At 44.4% G+C, this 17,892-nt stretch overlaps 1 protein-coding gene across 5 annotated transcripts in view; it reads right to left on the bottom strand.

Moving 5' to 3' along the window:
* Nucleotides 1-272: 272 nt before the first annotated feature.
* Nucleotides 273-17,892, bottom strand: part of LOC119402567 (uncharacterized) — a 52,047-nt gene continuing 34,427 nt past the window's right edge. For 4 of the 5 annotated variants that reach the window (XM_049418715.1, XM_049418716.1, XM_049418714.1 and 1 more), the window contains 6 exons: nucleotides 16,524-16,613; nucleotides 11,791-11,880; nucleotides 9,317-9,418; nucleotides 4,655-4,690; nucleotides 3,720-3,779; nucleotides 273-659 (listed from right to left, as the gene is read on the bottom strand). In XM_049418715.1, the coding sequence (XP_049274672.1) occupies nucleotides 655-659; nucleotides 3,720-3,779; nucleotides 4,655-4,690; nucleotides 9,317-9,418; nucleotides 11,791-11,880; nucleotides 16,524-16,613 (383 nt within the window). In that variant the 3' untranslated portion in view covers nucleotides 273-654. The remainder of the gene's footprint in view (nucleotides 660-3,719; nucleotides 3,780-4,654; nucleotides 4,691-9,316; nucleotides 9,419-11,790; nucleotides 11,881-16,523; nucleotides 16,614-17,892) is intronic. The other variant, XM_037669716.1, reaches the window with a different exon arrangement.

Here is a 17,892-nt window from a genome sequence, read left to right on the forward strand (position 1 = left end):
GTACCACGCAATCATTCGCGTCCTTACCCGTTCTTCACTGCATTTGGAGGTTTCTCAGCTGAAATTTTTAATACAGTTTTATTCAGTAACGTTACGTCAAGATACGTTACCCTGCCTACTTTAAAAATTCTTAAAAAGAGGCGGGCAATTCATTCAAAATTAGTCCTTTTGAAAGTCACGGGTACTAATTGGCATACGAAGAACGCCAAGTGTAGTACAAATTTGTTAATGAAGCCATTTATTAGCGCGAAATCACCATGCGAGTGGTCAGTAGTTATACTGTGGTGAAAGAACTACAATGTTCACTGCACATGCACACGCACTCAATAACCCTCGCCGAAATTACAAATGTACTAAATGCCATAGCCAGCATTCCGGCACAATTGTTTCCCGACCTGCTGAATTGAGTGATTTGTTACTTGTAATTTATGTTTCAATCTATTTCTCTGGTGTGATCGACAATAGCTAAACGAGTATATGTCAATACGAGCCGTGGAGACTCGCAACCATTTTGATAGCCCCTCAGGTGAAGGCCATCAAATGTGACGTTCATCCTCAAGCAAATCTGCTGTGTCAGCGGGTGGTCAAGCTCTGCAGCATCCAAACGTTCTTCAGTTTCCTCAGTGGTGCACATTGACAATGTGGCCATCCCAATTACCCTGTCAACAAAAGACAAAGCGCAAGTAAGAGAGAAGTTCCTAAAAATCCGCTGTAGCAGTAAATTCCAATTTTTTATTCTTTGTCATTTACTTCACGAACTGGTCTTTTAATAAACAAAAAGGCAGTTGGCGCAATGCAATTGCTACAGTTGCGGAGAAGGGCGACAGATGAAGTCAATTGGTCTCTCTTTGTTGACCTCATTGTTCTTTTATTACTGTATTTAAACTTGGGTTACTAACGATACATACAGTCGGTCACAATACTACGGACCATGGGAGTGTGTGCCGCCTAGAGGCAATCCGTCTCCTGTCGAGAGCATAGCTGTGGCCACGTATTCCCTAGAGTAAGGCTCTCGATAGCAGATATCTCGCTACTAGAGGGCGCAGCCGGTCATTCATGCACACACCCACGTAGTCCATATTATTGTGTGACCCTCTGCATGATAGAAAAAAAAATAAGTTGAAATAAAAACAAAGAGAATACAATACGTTTAGTGACATTGTCTGCGACATCAGTAAGCATAAGTAAGTCCGCGACATTAGTAAGCATTGTCTGACACAGAAAAAGGCCGGGGATATATTATACAGCATAAATTATTTTCATTAGTTTCATAAAAACACCTGTCAATGAATACGTGCCAATTAACTGCCTTCGTCAATGCCAGTGATTCGAACTTCCCCAGTTCATTGTGATTCACAGCTCTTGTGAAAGAGCCTAAATTTAGGCAGTACGAAGACAGGAGAGGGCCTACAATTTCACAGCTCATGGTTTATTACTAGTATTTTCGCTTTTTTATCATCCATTCAATCTAGTTAAGCACTAATATCGTAGAGAGATTACCTCAAACATATACCTGCGGCGAAGTCAATTCACTTACGGCTATAAGTGTGGTATGGAGAATAATAATATTTGGGTAACCAATTATTGCATTCCTTACTCTGCCATTGCATATATTTTTACGGCCTTTGCAAATTCATTCACCTCATACGGTGCTAAGGAAACCAGCCAATCTCCCTGGGCTTCTTTGGGACCGTCTGTTTCTGAAATCAGCCCGTAAATCCTCCTAAATTTTGCCACATCTCAGTCAAATGTCTGGAAGATGAAATTGCGCATTTACCCGATGCCCTCACAAAGAAAATTAAAAAGAATGTCGTAGATGTTTATTTTAAGCTGCAATAAGCCTGCGGAAAACAACGCAATAAACCGGAAATATCCAGTGCAAATATACTTTTGAGGGAGTTTGTGTTTTATTTGTGGTTTTGGTTTATCGAATGGAAAAACTGCTCAGCTGTCGGTCACTGCTCGACACGTTAGCTTGTTTTTCCTTCGTTCTAGTTGTGTCTTTGATATATTATTTATTTGTATACCATATAGAATTCTTGTGAGAGCTCGGTACAACTTACGCGAAAGATAGAGTTCCGTGATTAGGTGTACTACGTACATTATCGACCCCAAAAATTCCATGCACTTTGAATTAGGAACTTTTCCGTCTTTCCTGAACACCAGCCGAAAATTCCCCTGGACATTGCAAGGACCCTGTCAGGTCGTCTCTAAGAAAAATAATTAGCTTCTAGTTAATAGGTATAGTAAAACTATGCACACTCCGGGGCCGGATTCTGCCGTCGGCGTTCCCGGAGTCGTGGCGTATAGGGCACGTTTTTATGGTCCTCGCCTCTGCTCGTCTTCCGCCGCAGTTGGGATGCGCATCTGCGCCCTGTACTTCGACCTATACGTCGTCGTCGTCCGTGCTCGAGCGCTTACGTCTCGAGGGGGAGGTACGTACGTGTTATGCTTCAGCACAACGTTTGCGTAGAAGTTATAAACAGCACGAAGGCCTCTGCACTCACTGCAGCGACCGTGTTTGTGAAAGGAGTAAGCTGCTACCTAGAAGAGCCAAAGTAGGGGATAAATGGCTGTGCATAGCCGTCACTTGCAGCACGTTGCTGTCAGGATTGACACAAAGAATCACACAAGACCACACTGGCATACACATAACGAACGCGAACTAACAAATGTCACAGTCGATAAATGCACAATTGATAGCTGTACAATAACCTTACAATTGTACCCTCAAAGTTGTGCCCTCAAAATTCCTATCTTTCATTCATTCACAGATAGGGTCTCGTTCCGGCAGACTTGATGACTTCAGGTAGTCTGCGAGTGCTTCTGGGTCAGCACTCCTCTTGTTAGAGGATCACGTGCGACGTGACGCCAGTTGGCAAAAATTAGTGTTGCGCACTCGCCGCCATCGCTGCGAGCGGCGCTAAGTAACACTCCCAGGTTTGCATGCTCATAAGTACCCTATAAATCGGATGGGGGGACTACCGCCACCGTAGCTCAAAAGGGTAAGAGCATCGGGCGCGTACGTTCTAGATTCGCGATATCCACGCATAATGAACAAGTATAGAACATATGCTCCGGCGGTGTCCCGCGTTACGCGGTGGCGAAACCATCACACCGTGAAAATGGAAAGCTGATATTACTAGCTCCGGGCTAGAAGAACAGCTACGGCAGTTCAACGGGCCCGCGACGTAGCAGAGAGACGTGGTCTTTCTGTTCCGACGTGGTAGTGGCCCGCAACATGCTAGGGCGCGTTCCAAGGGACCAAAATAAAGTTTACTCATCCATCGGGCGCGTAATCCGAAGGTTGCAGGTTTGGTCCCTGCCGGCGGCAAGTTCCCTTTTCGCCCACTATAGTTTCTTCACATCTGTATCCTAATTACAACACTACGCTTAGAACAGTGTAAACAACCTCCCCTATACCTTCATTGGCCTCATTATCTGCTGATTTTTATTAAGGTTGTTTCTTAAACTATTGTGATATCTTCGTATAGTCTACTGCTTGTCTTGAGACCGATACGAAACGTAATCTTAGGCTGACTGAAGAGGCTGCATACGTACCGAATACTAGAGATAACACAACGTAAATCGCGACGGCCACATCAGATATCACTACGAGTTATTCTTCACATATGAACGTGTCAAGAAATGAAACCAAGCTCTAAGGCGTTGCTGTGACTTTGGGATTCGGTGGGCTCGAGTGAGTGCACAATACGTACCCCGTCCGCGGTGATTAGGTCCAAAAGGAGCACGATTGCGTGCTCCGGGAGGCAAATTTCCTGTAAGGCAATCATTCCGACATGAAATATGCAAACGCACAAAAGACGTACCATCTCCTAAACCACCAATAAATCGTTTTTTTTTTACTGTTGAGATGCACAAAAGTCTGAACGCTGGAACTAGGGCTAACGTCGAAAGATTGATGGTATCGTAGTGGCTCACGACGCACGATCAGATGGAATGGAAGTGCATGTTTACCTCGACTTACGGCGAACATGGCTGTTGTCACAATTTTTAATAAAACAGATTTCATTCGAAGGGAAAAATAACTAAAGCCTCCTCAATAATAGACGCACGTAAAAAAAGTTGCATACAGGGTTCAATTTTTGCCATGTTTTTGAAATTCTGTAATAAAACGCACATTGGTTTTATTAGCACTGCAATAACAATGAGGAAAAACTAGAATCCAGTATTCTACGTAAGGTGGGGACTTGAAGCTGGCTATCGTAAAAAAATCAGATACATCTCTGGATGCTTAAAGATATCAATGTATGCATGCACGAAAGTTTAGCAGCCATTTTCGTGGGGTAACCCAGGAATTTAGGCAGGAATGCGGACTCATATTGTTGAGAATGTATTTGAAAGCTCAGTATAAGCTGGCATGGTTGTTTAAGCATATTGCTCTACTTTCAGAATTGTTAATATTTTAATACCATAGTTGTTTCATATCAGTCTGAACAGGAAGCGGTGTTCAGCTTGCTGATGAGCCTGCGTGCTAACGAATTACCAGATATAACATTACGTGCATCCTGAAGGCTTAGCGGAGGCTCATTGCATCGCATTACCAATTGCAGGAAATAAAATTAGGCTACCCTCTAGGGTACTGTTTTGATGCTGGCCTTGAGCAGCCGCCTATGTAAGGAACAATACGTACCATGACCGTGACCTTGCGCCTGAGGGCCCCATGGTACTGCAATATCATCAACAATACATGAAACTCGGACAGGAAGACAACAATACATGATTGGTTGATTGATTGAAATAACTTTAATGCAACAATACATGAGTTTAAAGATATTTACAAATTAAGTCGAAACACAATCACAAAACCGCGAAAACCTGAACCCTCAGATATTTTTATCTAGTATTTCTACCTGACTTGATGTCATCCTGCTTGCTCACGCTGGATGTGTATGAATATATTTTTACTATCATGCCTACTGTCGGCATACATGGGCATCGATGGAAATCAGCAAGGTAACAAAGTTCAGCAACTGGAAGAAAAATATTATTTGATGTGTTTATACAGGAACGTTGAACACAGATATTCCTTGCTTAAAAGGCGATCGCATCCACCAGTCGTGCACTGTATATGGTTTCCCAGCTATGAAGGGCACATTCTTTTAACGAAAGAGCGGGGATTATTGGAGGGCTCGATTCTCTTGTTTTTGCTATATACGCCAGATGGAAATTCACCAAAATATTCTGTGTACGCATTTTCCCTTGAAATATTGCGCTATGCATGAATGTCTGAGAAATCAGTACTTACTCTACGGAAGGTATACTTTACGGCCAAAATAATTTCGGACTACTGAAGCCTGTCAATCTTACATTTAAAAAAAATCACAAATTTCAGAAAACCTTATTTTGGTCTATGTTGATACGGAATATATACACCACGTGGTGCTCGAATATAAAATCAGGTTTCTACCTCAATCAAAAGCAAATATATAGTTCTTCTGTCATGGCAAGTTTTATCATTACGATTGTCGTTTTAAGAAAGCAAATATCTTGAAGTTTCCCATTGAAAATAATGGGAAACTTCATTGAGGGAGCTGCCGTGTGAACAAATGAGAAGATAGTTTGGGACAGTGGCGCAGCCAGAAATTTTTTTTTCCGGGGAGGGGGGGGGCACCTCCTTGATGTGAAGTGGGGTCCGGGCTTGAAGATGTGGTCGAGTGTAATTTTGTGCTCTATATGCTATTGAAAAAAAAAATTCGTGGAGGGGAGGCACGGTTCCAGTGTGCCCCCCCCCTCCCCCCTGGCTACGCCACTGGTTTCGGAGCAGAGATCGAATGACTTTTGGAGAATTGACTGCGCGATCTAGTGTCCACGCGGCGACACGCGCTTGAGGATGAGCGAGTGGTACGGCGCTCTTCGTAGCTGAAATCAAACACAGAAGCATGTTGGGATAAACCTTGTACGAAGGCATCACGTTGACGTCAAGACTGTGGTGTCTCTCCCTCGCTCAGCGAACAACAAGCGCAGTGCACGCTAATCTGAAATGACATTCATATACGAGTTTTACATAGAAATCCCAGTAGCCAAAATTAAGGAAAAACAGCACAACCGAACGCCAATGTGGCACATGAAATGACACCGGATGCGGGTCTGATAATTTCCGACCCTGCAAGGAAGGCAATCCTCGCGTTCCCCCTCGTCCCGTGGGCGCACTCGACTAGGTCCCAGGGCCAAGAAAAAGCGCTATTCCTCACGACCACGCCAACGTCGCCGCTGGTCGGCGCACGGTGACAGCTACTCCGGAATTGCCTCGGCCAGTCCCACGCTACAGGCGGCCCGAAGGGCACGCACGTGTCATGCACTGAAATAACTAGCAAATAATTTCCAGTGCGAAGAGCAGGTGGCTCGTCATCGAGGAGGGCAATCGTTGTGTGCACTAGCATGGCATAACAATTTCATGCCTACAAAGGCGGTTCCATTGATCACAGATACATTGGTATGAAGCATCAATTTGTTCTTTCAAGAATGATCACTATGTCTTTATATCACACCGTCATCGGTATCAGCACAAGTGATGAGAGATACAGACGCTAGCAAATGATTCTGTGCACAGCGTCACGTCATCAGCAACATCAAATATCTTTTGTTGAACCGAACGTACATTACCATGTTTAGTAATAATGTATTTTGGTAGGCAACGGTTTCTGGCTTCCCTCTGTTTATAGAAAGCTCAGCAGCACCGCTTTCGATTGATGTCGCACAAGTTTGCAGGTCTATTTGCAGAATAGCGTCATGTGCACATAATTTCCAATTCACGAACGCGGTTAAATCAATTTTATCAGTCAGCAAAGCTTTCATATCACAAAAAAGGCTTGAATTACTTACCCTCTAACTTTCGCTATTCGATATGCTTATCCAAGCGAACATACGTAACTTTACGTCGAGGTCGTTTCTTCAATGTAAGGCTCATAATCTATGTCGTATGCCGGTTTCCACCAAATTCTGGCCACGTACACCACCAATACACCTTTCAACTTGTTTCACAGAATTATACCGCATCGATATCAGTCACGCACTGTAGTTTCACGGCGGTGGTGGCGAGAATGATAATTACCTCGCCACATAAGAGCTCGCTGGAGCGAAGACGGCAGAGTCACACTGCGTTCTGAAGCGGGTGAATCGCAGCATTGGTTCCGTCATGGAATATTGGGGAAGATCTTCGAAGTGAAGCAGGTGCGCATCTTCACCAGAAAGTGTTAGTACTGATGGGTGCATATTTAGAGATGAAGGCATGTAGCGATGACTTATCGCCGAGACAGCCACCGAGATGTTGTAGTGGCTCGTTACAGAGTTCGCTGTGCTTCTTCTACTACCTCCTATATTCACTGTTAAAGCTTGTATACCAACAAACATAAAAATTTGAATAAAAATATGGTCCGTATAAGTGTGCAAGATTTCCGGACTTTCAATGTACGAGGTCACACATTCAATGACGCCAACGTAATTTCTTTGAGTAGTCCATCATGTCTGCCCTGTGAGAGCTATTGCTGGTTTTTGACGACTGAGATGTGCCCGTGATTGCACGTGCACGCGTGAAACGATACTACCTAAATTTATATGAAACGGATGTTTGATTCATCACTTCACCATAGGGAAGCGAAATTGCTAGGTACTTTAACTGTGGTGTGGTTGACTTGGGGTTATTTCATTTTCTTTCTAGTGGCACCTTAACTGCTGACAATATTTTCTTGATAACTTTTCTTTGTTTTCGCAGGAGTTAAGGACTATTATATAGTTATGTAGTTTACGCTCGTGGGGTAGACAGAAAGTTAGGTGGGCATATGAGATTACGAAGTTTGCGGGTACAACATGGCAGCAGCAAGCACAGGACAGTGTTGACTAGCGAAACATAGGAGAGGCCTTTGCCCTACAGTGGGCGTAGTCAGGGCAATGGCGATGATGATGATGATTCACTAGTGCTATTTACGCATGTGTCCGACGACTGCTGGTGGACCAAATACATAAATAGAACTAGTGAATGTTTTGAAAACGGAAAACTGATCGAGGTTTTATTAGTGGACTCCTGAGTATAGTACATGAAGATGCCTCACACATGACGGCAGAACGCAATCATGCACTTGCGGGCAAGAGGCTTCTGTTAATATTTCGTTTCACTTTGCTGGCCGTGATCTCACGCACGTAGCTCCAGCGGATAAAGCCTTTGGAGACCTTCTCAGTAGACTTAAATTACTCTTGCGAGTCACAGCGTCTCAATAGGTAGGATTTCAGCGTGTACAAGTAGGACATCGCCTTCTCTAAATCTGTTGCTTCTTCACTTGTCAGACGTGTGCGTTCATCAGAGCTGTAGTCATTAGCAGTTGGACGTTTGTTTCCAGTTTTTGCGGTCTGGTTGTTTCTGCACTGTAGTCTCTCGATGACCCTCGTGCGCTTTGAACTTCGTGTTTTTTTGACTCGGTGTTGTGCTGCTGTCGTGATTGATCAACCAAATAAGATACAGGTCGGTCTACGGATAGTTATCCGGTTTCCGGCTCAATGAAGCTAAGAGACTTAGAGCAGGCGACGGGTTCAACATTCTCGAGCACGGTAATGTCTCACTCGAAGTTGAGAAGGCTTGCCGTACAATCTTGCGAAGCGATCTCTTTGCAGCCCTTACGAGCCCATGCCGCTGTCCACCCCAGCACGACACGTTTGGTAGAATAGTGCTGCCTTCTAGACTTCTTTAAGTTTTCCACACCTAAGTGACTATGGTCGTTTTATTCACCGGGTTTCGCTCCGGTATACTGAGAAGCGCTCTATCGAATGTGTTGGTGTATCTCGCACACCTCCGTGTATTACAATGCAGTAGGCTTTGACTAAGCGTGGCTTGAAAAAGAAATTATCATCCTGTATAACCTGATGCTTGACGTCTTCCCAAGACATAATCCCCATTAAACGCCCACAAACCCAAGCAATACTAGTCTAGTAATATGCGGGGAGTGTTACAATGGAATATTCCTGCAAATGTCACAAGAAGAATAGACGCCTACAAATTAGATTGCTCTCTTTGGAAACATATTACGCATAACGCTATCTTTAACTGTCCGAGTTGTACTTTTATCTTCTAAGGATTTTAGCATTGTGCTGTTGTCGCATTTTTTCCACTATTAGAAAATGCCTATGCCGAACTTTTCGACATACATCCTGTGAAGAAAAAAAAAGAACAACCGAGTTCAACAAAGGAAGGGCACGGCATGTCACCCCACTGTTTGCAGTGATAGCGTTACAAGAATTTGAGACGGAGGAAGTGTACACCTAACTACTCTTCAGATTCCAAGTGTAAGTACCGCATACGTACGATGATGGATGAATGCAGTGATAGGCCGAGGTCCGCCTCCACGGAGAAGTTGCATTCTTATCTCCTCGACCCTCCGCTGCCATCTTGAAGGAGCCATGGTGGCTGCATATTCCATGGAGGCGAAAATGTTTGCAGCCCGTGTACTTAGGTTTAGGTGGACGTTAAAGGGACTTTGAAACGGTTTTGACGATTTTGTACGAACACATTGAGCCGGTAGAGCAAGTCCTAAGGATCATTTACAGACCGATTAAGCTCTGTGCGTAAACGTTGTAATTTATTACAAGGTTTTAAAGCTGCGAATCTCGCCACCGATCACAGCGGCTGAGCCAAAGGCGTTTTCAAACCGCCCATTTCCAGTGCGCGTCGTCGTGGAAGCGCGACGTCACGCAGGCGGCTGATATGATTGGATATGTCCAGTCCACGTCACTGAACCTCCTGAGGACAGCGAGCGTCGGCTGCCTGTGTTACAACTTGCTCCGTGGTGGAGCGAGCTGAGCGACAGTGCTTATCTCGAGGTTTCTTTACTGGACACAATGAATTGCCCTAGCCGTGTTGTGTACCACATATCTAGCAATTTCTAGCAATTGGTGAGTTGTAAAGCTGCAATATCGTGCAGTGTTCGTGAGGCATCTGGTGAGCGGAATCCCTTCAGTTCGTCGCTGCAATGAGCGTCGCGCTCTCGCTATCCGTTGAACGCCACGATCCACGTTTATTGTGGCTATAACTTCACCCCTGAAGACACAACCACATTGCCCGTGTTTACGCTTATCGGTGATCGTTCTCGAATTATTTTTGTTTGTCCGCATGCTTTTGCAGATTGTCGACGTACAAGAGAATAACATAAAATCTGCTGATAGTGTGGCGGCACCTGTCGGAACAGATATCAACCACTCCGCGAGCTTCGTCTTAGTTGGGCCTCCGAGATTGCGTGCAAGCCGTCGGCGTGCAATATCTGAGGCCATAACTGGGCGAAGCTCAAACCATCGAGTGCGCTCATGAGGGCGCTGCGATCGCCGGCGATGCGAGGGTGTCTGTGAGGTGAGGGTGCAAGGCAGTGGTGAGAAGGAGGGTATAGATATCAATTCCGCAGCGTCATTGGTACTCGGTGTGTCACTTATTTCTGGTGCGAATGATTTGGGGATGCTCCTGCCTAAATGCTGACAAAACTTCAAAAAACCGTTTCAGGGTCCCTTTAAAAGAACCCGAGGAGGTCGAAATTTCTGGAGCGCTCCACTACGGCGTCTCTCATAATCATATCGTTGTTCTGGGACTTTAAACCACAGATATTATAATTATCATGTAGGAGCGTTGACTAAATGGTAGAAAAGAAATTTTAAACCACATGAAAGGATATTCTATACCAACGTTAAGTATAGCGTTACTGTTTACCAGAAAATAGTGCCTCCATTTCTTTGCATTCGCAAGCAGTAATAGTTTTCTCTGTGTGATACATTTTGTGCTGGCCTCGTTTATCAGTGTTTCACTTTTCGGTTGCTCGCTTCTGTAGGTTCTGATCACTCAATCAGGTTCGCGACAGCCATTCATCGTAGCCATTGAGTGAGATATTTTATACGCCTGCATGTGCGCCCAAGCCACGGTACTTGATAATTTAATTAGTATGTGACCATATATGTTACGTATGAAAGAATGAAACTAGAATCATTTTTATGTGTTGTGGTTCGGTGAAATGTTTTCCCTATCAGTGCTGAGTGTTTCGGCACCTAGAGCCGAGAAGCACGTAATTATCGAAGCCTATCTTCTCCGATTTCTAGCTATCTCATTCACTTACATGTCAATTTGTTGGAGTCGCACTTGCATAGTGACACCTTTTGTTCGCACAGCATTTCGAGTGCCAAGTCGTTGCTACCACATATATTGCTTCACCACAAGGGCGAAGCAATTAATGCGATAGCAACACGTCAGAATGTGTACAGAGCAAGGCTATTCCCAACACTTTAGGCATCTAGCATTACATAGGTCAACAAGCACCGGCGTAAGAAAATCCGGCCGCCGCGGCGGGCAAAACACTTTTGTGCTGTGAATGACTTCAACGCAAACTGAGCGGTAAGGTCACAGCGCCTCCAAAGGTATGAGCCATCTGTTAATCTCTCTTCAGGAAGGGCGCGCGCGAACACGCCCGGGCAATCAAAATACCTAGTAACTGCTAGATGCACTCCAACCAATCTCAAGGACCCCCTACGGCTTGCCTATGGCCGGCGAATTTGCTTACTCTTCTGCGGGAAGAAGCGTAAGAAAGAAGCGTTGTTGACATCTGCTACGCCAGGAGCCGAAGCAATCCCGCTTTTGAAAATTACAATGCCTGCTCTTTTATGAAATTGCCACCTGCTCGTTTATTCTCTAGCACTCTAGCCTGATTTATGAAAATAGCCGGCGAGAGTGCGAGAGCTGTTCACTACGAGAGACGAAATACGCTCGGCCTAAAGAGGTCCGCGTTGAAATAGGAAAATACTCACCTTCTTCAGGTATTCGCGGAAGAGATGGTTGTTTGAGCCCCCTAGTTCTTCCATCCAGTTCTCCCGGACGTTTGTAAAGCGGATCGTATGCTAACGCGGAAGGAATGGTATAAGATCAGCCCAGAATGATTAGTACTTCAGGTGGAGGAGCTGCAAGACGTTTTGTTACCACAATAGTATTCTAGGAATTATTCGCGTTAGCAAACTTTCTACCCTTTTATGGACGACATATATGCCAATATTTCGTGCCGTTTCCATATTTTCCTTGGAGTTGTTGTTTAGGAGAGCGTTGCAACAACTATTGTTCTTAGACATGAAGAGAGGAATCTTTATTGTACATATTAATTGCAATTATTTAAGAACACTGATCTAAAGAGTCATAAAAATCGCGTGGATGACATATTAGCGAGGCGTGGTTGCCTCTAGAGCACCCATGATTTCATATACATCAAAGTGCAGGAGCGCCGCTAGCGAAATCAATGAGAGTGTAATGGCAGAAAAATTCTAACCCAAGCAATATGTGGTTGTAGAGTGGCCCATAAGCGAGATTAAATCAGATGTAGGTTTCTGGCTATGTTTGTACAATTTTCTTATAGACCGCAGTAATTCATCACTGCCTGTTTTATGGCTCGTTGTGTCCATTCGGCACAGCACGACGCAGCATCTCTTGGAGGTGCTGCGTCGTGCTGTGCCGTTAGGACCCCTTAAGTAAAGTAGAATGCGGAATAGGCGTGAAATTGTTCAATGCGCAGCCAGAAATGTAGAGCTCTCTTCAAAGCTAAGATGTATATCGATCGTAGTATCTGTTGACGACACTACAGGCACTATTGAACAAGACTTCGACGCACCTGTAATGCTTAGGGACATGCAATGTTAAAATTTCTGATAGCAATTTGTCAGCTGTGAACACATATATTCCACTGCGTCATTTGAAGTTCAGCTACATGAGAACCAATATAGATCTTCTGCTTCTGAATCCTGTCCTTCCCATCCCACACAGTTGACGTGTAGTACGAGCAAATCAACAGCTCGAAAAAAAAAAGATTGGAGCGGAACTCCTCTCTATTTCATAAATTTTATCCATTCGTTATGCATGCTACATTTCTTGACAAATTTCAGCAGCTGACTTCATGGAAGAGCAAGAACCTACCACCTTCGTCAGGGATTCCTACGTTGAAGGGCACTACTACATGGACACCCTCCAGCTTCATCGGCAGAACACTGGAGACTATGAGCTGTCAGGTATTTATTTCTCTGCGAAACAATTGTACTTAAATGAAGCTCACTTTTACGGGTCCCTATTTTGAAGAAAGCGTCTAGGTTGCCTTCCTAACTTTTCCTATTCTTCTAGGCCAATTTACAAGACCAGTTTTTAGCAAGCTTTTTTTTGCTTGGTCTTTGATTTCTTGGCCTCAATGAGTGCCTTAACTTTCTTGAAGCCTTTTGTGAATGCAGTTCGTTGTGTCTCTTACTGAGTCCGCTATGCCTTGCCCTACTTTTGGAAGTCTGTAAAAAAATATCCATTGCGGCTAACAGCGCGAAACACGTATGCACGAAGGAACTAGAAGTGGACACAACACAGCGCTGACTTTCAACTGATTTTTATTGAAAAACACGAAAACATATATACATGAAAAAGAGACCAACACGTGACAAACCAAGCCTTGGCAATCTAAAATCAATTGACTCAGAAATGCGCGCTACGCATCTAATCAAAGCAAAAGGGACGTCTACAAGGTAAAGAGGCATAACCAAAACATACACGGGGTATAAAAAATATTTATCCACAATCTAACATGTTAGCTTCGTTATCTAGTAAGGCAATAGATGGCTGGCTGACACACTGACACCCGTTCTTGCGTAGAAAAAGCGCCTCCATAATTTCCCTTGACAGTTTTTCGGGGTGCTTGAAGAGCACCTTTGTTTTGTCAAAAAGGGGGCGGCACCCACAACACGACAGTGCATGGACAAATGTGAATGCGCAAAGCCTTTCAAAGAACTGTGGTGCTCCCTCAGCCTAATATTTAAACAACGCCCGGTCTGTCCTATGTACTGACGATCGCATGTAAAGGGAATTGAGTACACCACGTTTTGAATGCACGGAACGAACTTCATACCGTGTTTCATAGAGCATTGCAGATTGATTCTATTTTCTTTGTTGTCCAAACGCCTACTTACTGCCTGGCAAACACCTTTCAGCTTCGACTTGCTCGAAAACCCGACATTTATTCCGAATTTAGATGCAACTTTCTTTAACCTGTGTGAAAAAGAATGGACATATGGGATACAGACAAAACGGCTAAAATCTTCTTTATCGCTCTTTCGTGAGGGCTGTCTCTTGATCTCACGAAGCAGTTTATCGCATGTCATAGAAATGAGTGACTTAGGATAGCCGGCCTCGCGCAGCCTTTGTACCCGATTAAGAACGCTGTCAGGTATACGATGGGGACAACACTTGTTGATGACAGGCCTTATAGCGGAAGTCGCAATACCTTGTTTGATTAATTTTGAGTGCCCTGACCTGAAATCAAGAAGAGACTTCATTGACCTCGGTTGATAGGACCAACAAACATGGTCTACTTTAAAGTAGAGCCTCAGGTCTAGAAACTGGAGCTCCTCCTTCTCTGGAACTTCAAAAGTAAATTTGAGACCTTGCCCCTGTTCCTTAAATACCTTCAGAACGTCTACAATAGAACGCTGCATGTTATGCCTGCTGACTAAAACCAAATAATCATCAATGTAGCGGAAAATGTGCGTAGCTAGTCCACACAGGTTACTCTTAATTTTATGGTCGACGAAACTCAGGAATATGTTGCTCAAAACGGGGGCTACGCAGGAGCCTATGCAAACTCCTGCTCTTTGGATAACGGTCCTTCCTTGCCACGCAACAAACGTGGATTTCAAGTAAAAATCCAAAAGCTCTAGGAAGCTAGAAGCCGGAATTTTACATTTTTCGGGGAAGCCTAACTTTCGAGGAAGCCGCACGCACAGCTATTAAAGTTTGTCAAAGATTGCATCGACGGGCAAACGGATGAGTTAGGCTTCCTCGAAAAATATAAAATTCCGGCTTCTAGCTTCCTAGAGCTTTTGGATTTTTACTTGAAATCCACGTTTGTTGCGTGGCAAGGAAGGACCGTTATCCAAAGAGCAGGAGTTTGCATAGGCTCCTGCGTAGCCCCCGTTCTGAGCAACATATTCCTGAGTTTCGTCGACCATAAAATTAAGAGTAACCTGGGTGGACTAGCTACGCACATTTTCCGCTACGTAGATGATTATTTGGTTTTCGTCAGCAGGCATAACATGCAGCGTTCTATTGTAGACGTTCTGAGGTATTTAAGGAACAGGGGCAAGGTCTCAAATCTACTTTTGAAGTTCCAGAGAAGGAGGAGCTCCAGTTTCTAGACCTGAGGCTCTACTTTAAAGTAGATCATATATGTTGGTCCTATCAACCGAGGTCAATGAAGTCTCTTCTTGATTTCAGGTCAGGGCACTCAAAATTAATCAAATAAGGTATTGCGACTTCCGCTATAAGGTCTGTCATCAACAAGTGTTGTCCCCATCGTATACCTGACAGCGTTCTTAATCGGGTACAAAGGCTGCGCGAGGCCGGCTATCCTAAGTCAGTCATTTCTATGACATGCGATGAACTGCTTCGTGAAATCAAGAGACAGCCCTCACGAAAGAGCGATAAAGAAGATTTTAGCCGTTTTGTCTGTATCCCATATGTCCATTCTTTTTCACACAGGTTAAAGAAAGTTGCATCTAAATTCAGAATAAATGTCGGGTTTTCGAGCAAGTCGAAGCTGAAAGGTGTTTGCCAGGCAGTAAGTAGGCGTTTGGACAACAAAGAAAATAGAATCAATCTGCAATGCTCTATGAAACACGGTATGAAGTTCGTTCCGTGCATTCAAAACGTGGTGTACTCAATTCCATTTTCATGCGATCGTCAGCACATAGGACATACCGGGCGTTGTTTAAATATTAGTCTGAGGGAACACCACAGTTCTTTGAAAAGCTTTGCGCATTCACATTTGTCCATGCACTGTCGTGATTGTGCGTGCCGCCCCCTTTTTGACAAAACAAACGTGCGCTTCAAGCACCCCGAAAAACTGTCAAGGGAAATTACGGAGGCGTTTTTTATACGCAAGAACGGGTGTCAGTGTGTCAGCCAGCCATCTATTGTCTTACTAGATAACGAAGCTAACATGTTAGATTGTGGATAATTATTTTTGATACCCCGTGTATGTACTGGTTATGCCTTTTTACCTTGGAGACGTCCCGTTTGCTTTGATTAGATGCGTAGCGCGCATTTCTGAGTCAATTGATTTTAGATTGCCAAGGCTTGGTTTGTCGCGTGTTGGTCTCTTTTTCATGTATATATGTTTTCGCGTTTTTCAATAAAAATTCAGTTGAAAGTAAGCGCTGTGTTGTGTCCACTTCTAGTTCCTTCGTGCATACCTGTTTCGCGCTGTTAGCCGCAATGAATCTACACCAACGCGCCCAGTTTTCCATCCTACTTACAAAATTATCCACCATGTTTCTATCTGCAAAAGGTTAAGGAAAGAGCAGCCAAATCTAAGGCGTCTTTGTAGCAAAATTATTACATGGGCTCGCAGGAGAGTAATATTTATATTACAATAATGTGTGACTCGAAATGTAAAGCTTTTACATGGTGAACACGTAAACTATTATTAAATTTACGAGGTAAATCACAAAAACATGAAAATACGTACCCTCTTCACGTATTGGAGGAAGAGATGGATGCTTCGAAAGTCTAGGTCGGCTTAGCAGGCCTTGCGGGCGTGTGTAAAGCGGATCATTTGCTAGCGTAGGCAGAATCAAATGAGCTCAGAATAAGAAATTAGAAGAGCAGCATCAAAGTGTCTTACCACAAATGCATGCTAGCAGTGATGGAATGCGTGTGATGGTGTGATGAAAGCGTCAAGCTGTGGATCCAGGACCGCTGGCCAATTAACGTAATCGACTCTCGAGTGCACTGACGCCAACCGAAAATGCATTTACCGATTAGAAAATTAAAAAAAAAAACTCTTAAGAGAGGTTACTTACGGTAACATAACGATACAGTCCCACTTGAAGCACCAAAGTTCGTTGCATAAGTAACTAGTGTCTCTCGCCGTGATTTCATCGACCTTTGAGCTTCTTGACGCTCCGACGCCAACTTTTGGTTGAAGCATTGCATGTCTAGCGAATGTCGTCACTGTGGCTGGCCCCAAGGCATAACGTGCCTGGCAGTCTCAGAAGCAGCAGTAGAGACCACCGTAGCCTCGAAAGGCCACCGCATCTTCAGCTACGATGCTTGTAGCTGAAGCCGGAATAAAATCAACCGTGAACTGCAGCCGCGACAGCGGCCACCTCATCTGGTTCCAGGACAAGTAGTCAAACAGGATCAAATGCTCTAGCCGTCTGTTGGCCCTTATCATCGAACTGCCTGACACCCCACCTGGCTCAGGATTAGTTGACAGTCTCGCCTACCTGGTCTGGTACAGTAGATTATCTCGGCTGGTCAATGGACCCATAGCTCAGCAGGGGTACAGGCCTTCGGTGCAGAGCAGCGTTGTGTAGCTGTCTGGAACGAATTTATCATTGTTCACCTCCATCGTAATGCTCCCGCCGTGGCTGTGTTCGAAACCACGAGTTTCCGCTCAGCATCTGAGCACCGTAATCACTGTACCAACGAGGCGGACGAAGCAAACGTTTTTAATTCTTAGGGACGCCGCAGTAAAGGGCACCCAAAGTTTTCACCATTTGGCGTTCTTTAAGGCGCACCTAAATCGAAATACGCGTGACTTTATCATTTGGCCTCTTTTGAAATGCGGCCGTCTCAGACGGAATTCGATCCCGCGACCTTAGAGTCAGCGGTCGAGCACCATAGCAAATGAGACCACCCTGGCGGGTCGAAAGGAGTATCTCGTAGGTAACGTTAGAAATGCAGAGTCAAGTCCTTTTCTGCGCTTCGTGTGTGTGCCTGTGTTATTATTTTCACTTTGTCTTATTAGTACAGTTCAAATATTTGATGAAAGCTGTAGCGTATGGTTTTTGAGTAGGCAGAAGTGCGAGTAGGCAGGCGAAGGGGCAGGTAGT

This window comes from Rhipicephalus sanguineus, chromosome 8 (assembly GCF_013339695.2).
Source record: "Rhipicephalus sanguineus isolate Rsan-2018 chromosome 8, BIME_Rsan_1.4, whole genome shotgun sequence".
NCBI lineage: Eukaryota > Metazoa > Arthropoda > Arachnida > Ixodida > Ixodidae > Rhipicephalus > Rhipicephalus sanguineus.